Raw genomic sequence first — 3,388 nt, 5'->3', positions numbered from 1 at the left:
AAATTTGCAACGAAATCGATCGGTGGTTTAATTATTCGAAATTCTAGTGTTGTACAAACTAAAGTGTGTGGAATTTTAAAAGGAAAACTAATGAAAAGGGCTTGAAAACTTTGAGTTTTAATGATAAAGACAAAATAAAGGGTAAAGTGAATCATACCAGGATTGACTTTTTAGTGTAAAAATGTGGTTTTTCATTAAAGTGAACAGTACCGAGTGCTTTTCGTTAAAATTCCCAATTTTAAAAGACAGATCAAACCCTTATCGAGCCAAAACTAAACAAATGCAAAGTATAATAATTAACCATATCTTATATTATATGATTTGATTTTTATATAAAAAAAATGTAAGTGACTTGTAGATTTGTTGCTTAAAAGTATTCGTCCATGCATTCAAAATTCTATGTTCAAATCTCCCTTCTCAAAATTTAGTATAAATTACTCTATCAAGTGTCAAAAGAAAAATGAAAAAAAAAATTAACTTAATGTTATATTTTTTCACTAAAAAACAAACTATTAAGGCCTAATTTGATATTGTTTTTTCACCAAAAACTACGTCACTTTAAAGTTAAGCAATAAAAAAATGTTTGGTACAAATAAAATATCCTGTTCATTTTAAAAATAATGGTTTTAAGACAACAGCTTTTGAAAGCAGTATGTAGATTGTTTTTAAAAGTTGCTTCTACTTTAATAAAGAGCGGAGTTAAGCCTTTAATGAATATTGTTAATTCATATAAAACGCTCCATAATTTAAAAAAAATGATATTATTTATCATTCTAGACACATTTTATACTTAGAGAACAAAGTGATCACTACCTCCCACCACAAATCTTAACCTCTTACACCACCTTTGTCACTACCACAACTATTGTTGCCACCACCACCGCATCAGCACCACCACCACCACCACAACCATACTCACCATCACTACTACCACAATCACAATTGACACTATCACAACTGCCCCTACCATCATTGCTGCCACAACCACCATAAACACAACCTTCACCACTGTCACCATAACCACAACCACAATTAACATAACTGTCGTTGTGGCCGCCTTACTACCATTGTTACCTCTATAGTCCAATCACCACACCCCTTTTATTGGCACAACCACTATCAAACCATTGCTCTCGACATTGTTGTCGTCATCATTGCCTATACAATCATGTTCATTTTGGTCATTATACATAATTATATCACTTTTACATTAAAATTTACCAAACACTTTTGAACTGCTTTTCATACCCACAATACTTTTAAAATACAATTTATCACACTCAACTGTTTTATTTTACAGCTGATTATTCTTAAAATAAAATACATCAGAAACAATTTTAAAAAAAAATCACAATAATTCCAAATTGGCCCTAAGTAGTATACACGAAGTTTTTCAAGACAACAAAAAAGTCTTGGGCTTTAGACGGGTCGATTACCTCCATACTATGGAAACCATCGCCAAAGTGGGTCGTTATACGTACGCCCTCTTTCTCCAGCATCTTCGCCAACTGCATCTGACGGTCAATCAAAGGGTCTCCGAAACAACCCGTAACCAAGACCCGCCAACCCATCTCCCGAATTCCAACGTAACGATCTTCAGATTCTTTTCCCACCGTTGGATTGCAGTACACATGGTCACGGTCTGTGCCGACGGGCAACGCCAAACTCCACCTCCATCGCACCCGGGTAGCGACAAAATTGGGTCATCTGCTATTGCCAGCTCTGACCCTGTTCTGTCGGACCCACCAAAGAACGGATGGTGCAATATCAGCCCCTTGATTCGCAGAGGCTGGAGACGATCGCCAATATCTTCACACGCGCGCAGCCCCGCGTGGTAAGCCAGGTTCCCCCCAGCGCTAGTTCCCATTAAAAAGCAACTGGACAGATCTGTAAATTCAGTGACCCACTCTTCTCTGGTGGAGGCAATCCAGTGCAACGCATGCACAGCATCGTCGTATGCTGCCGGGAGGCGGTGCTCGGGTGCTAGGCGGTACTCCAGGGAGACGACAAGAGCTCGGAGCTGGAGAGCCATGTCGGAACAAAAGTCGTGGATGCTGGATGACGCGGCGCTGAGGTAAATGAACGCGCCGCCGTGGTAGTAAAAAACGAGAGGGAGTTTAGAGGTGGGTAAATCGAGGGCTTCGCGGGGGAGGAATAGTCGGGCCGTGGTTCGGGTTTCCGGGTTTACAGGGACGTCTTTGGAGAGGACCCGAGTCGTTGGAGAATTCGGGTTGGGCTCGGCGGGTACGGTTGGGAATTGTATGCGACGGGTGTACGTGCCATCCGGGTTGGAAACGATACCGGACATAATTCAATTTGTAGGCTTTTGCGCGTTTTGGATTTGAACTTCTTATAGATTTTTTCTAGCGCGTGCCTAACAAATTCCAAAATTTGTTGACTTTATCCACATGGAGCTTTGAAGAAAAAGGTAAATAAGAAGGTGGCAGATTGTCAGCCTTTCTGTTTGGATGTATTTTTTTCATCATTTTTTATTTTGTGCGGTCACGGTTAAGTTATATTAATATTTTATATTATTTTTTTTTTATAAAGATAATAAGATAAAAAATAATAAGAATATAAAATATTGATGTGACTTAACCGTGACGGTACAAATAAAAAAGAATGAGAAGGGCATCCAAACAGAAGGACATACAATCTGCCTCCAAATAAGAATCCACAAATTGGTCATGAGTCTCAAACAAATCTGTACAATGACATTTTGGACACATGTATTCACCATGAATTGATGCTTATACAATCTATACAGTCAATTTTCTATGTGTCACACTGTACCAACTAATCAATATAATAGGTTATCGTCTTTCCTCACTTCGTTCATAGCGATGGGAGGATAGACTATTGTAGCAGGACGATGACTTAATTCAAATGTATGCAAGGGTAGAGTCAGGATTTTTCTTTGGGTGGGCTAATTGAAAATAGTACTATAAAATCATATGTTTATTTTTTGCTTATATAAACTTATATAATAATCAATATAAAAGAACAATTATATAATATAAACTATTCTCAAAATCATAACCCTAATCGATAAATTCATGAACCATATAAATAATTAACCTACTAATTAAATCAAGAAGAAGTAAATATAAAGATTAAGAAAGTACCAAAGGTGACATTTATTGGAAAATCGCAACGGAAATTAAGGAATTACGGAGATAAGGATTTAAAGAAATTATTTTTCTTTTCTTGAGTAAGAAGCACAAAGGCTAAATTACATAGGGTAAATGGTCTTTTTCTTTAAAGAATATGATAAAGAGGGGCTGGAGATAGAATTAATTTATAATTTTTAGCAAAAAAACTTATTATTTATTACCTATCCTCTATAAAACATACATTAAATAATAATCTCTATTGAAATTGGGTAAGC

The 3,388-nt window shown here is 36.7% G+C and overlaps 1 protein-coding gene across 1 annotated transcript; it reads right to left on the bottom strand.

Annotated features, from left to right (window-relative positions):
• Positions 1-1,216: 1,216 nt before the first annotated feature.
• LOC103439688 (carboxylesterase 1) lies at positions 1,217-2,348 on the bottom strand. The gene is given in 2 exon segments (XM_008378276.4): positions 1,217-1,675; positions 1,678-2,348. Coding segments are annotated over 2 exon segments (936 nt in total). The 5' UTR covers positions 2,309-2,348; the 3' UTR covers positions 1,217-1,370.
• Positions 2,349-3,388: the final 1,040 nt, after the last annotated feature.

Source organism: Malus domestica, chromosome 07 (genome assembly GCF_042453785.1).
Source record: "Malus domestica chromosome 07, GDT2T_hap1".
Lineage (NCBI taxonomy): Eukaryota > Viridiplantae > Streptophyta > Magnoliopsida > Rosales > Rosaceae > Malus > Malus domestica.
Note: the sequence above shows the minus strand (reverse complement) of the source record. Positions and strands in the feature narration are given on the sequence as shown.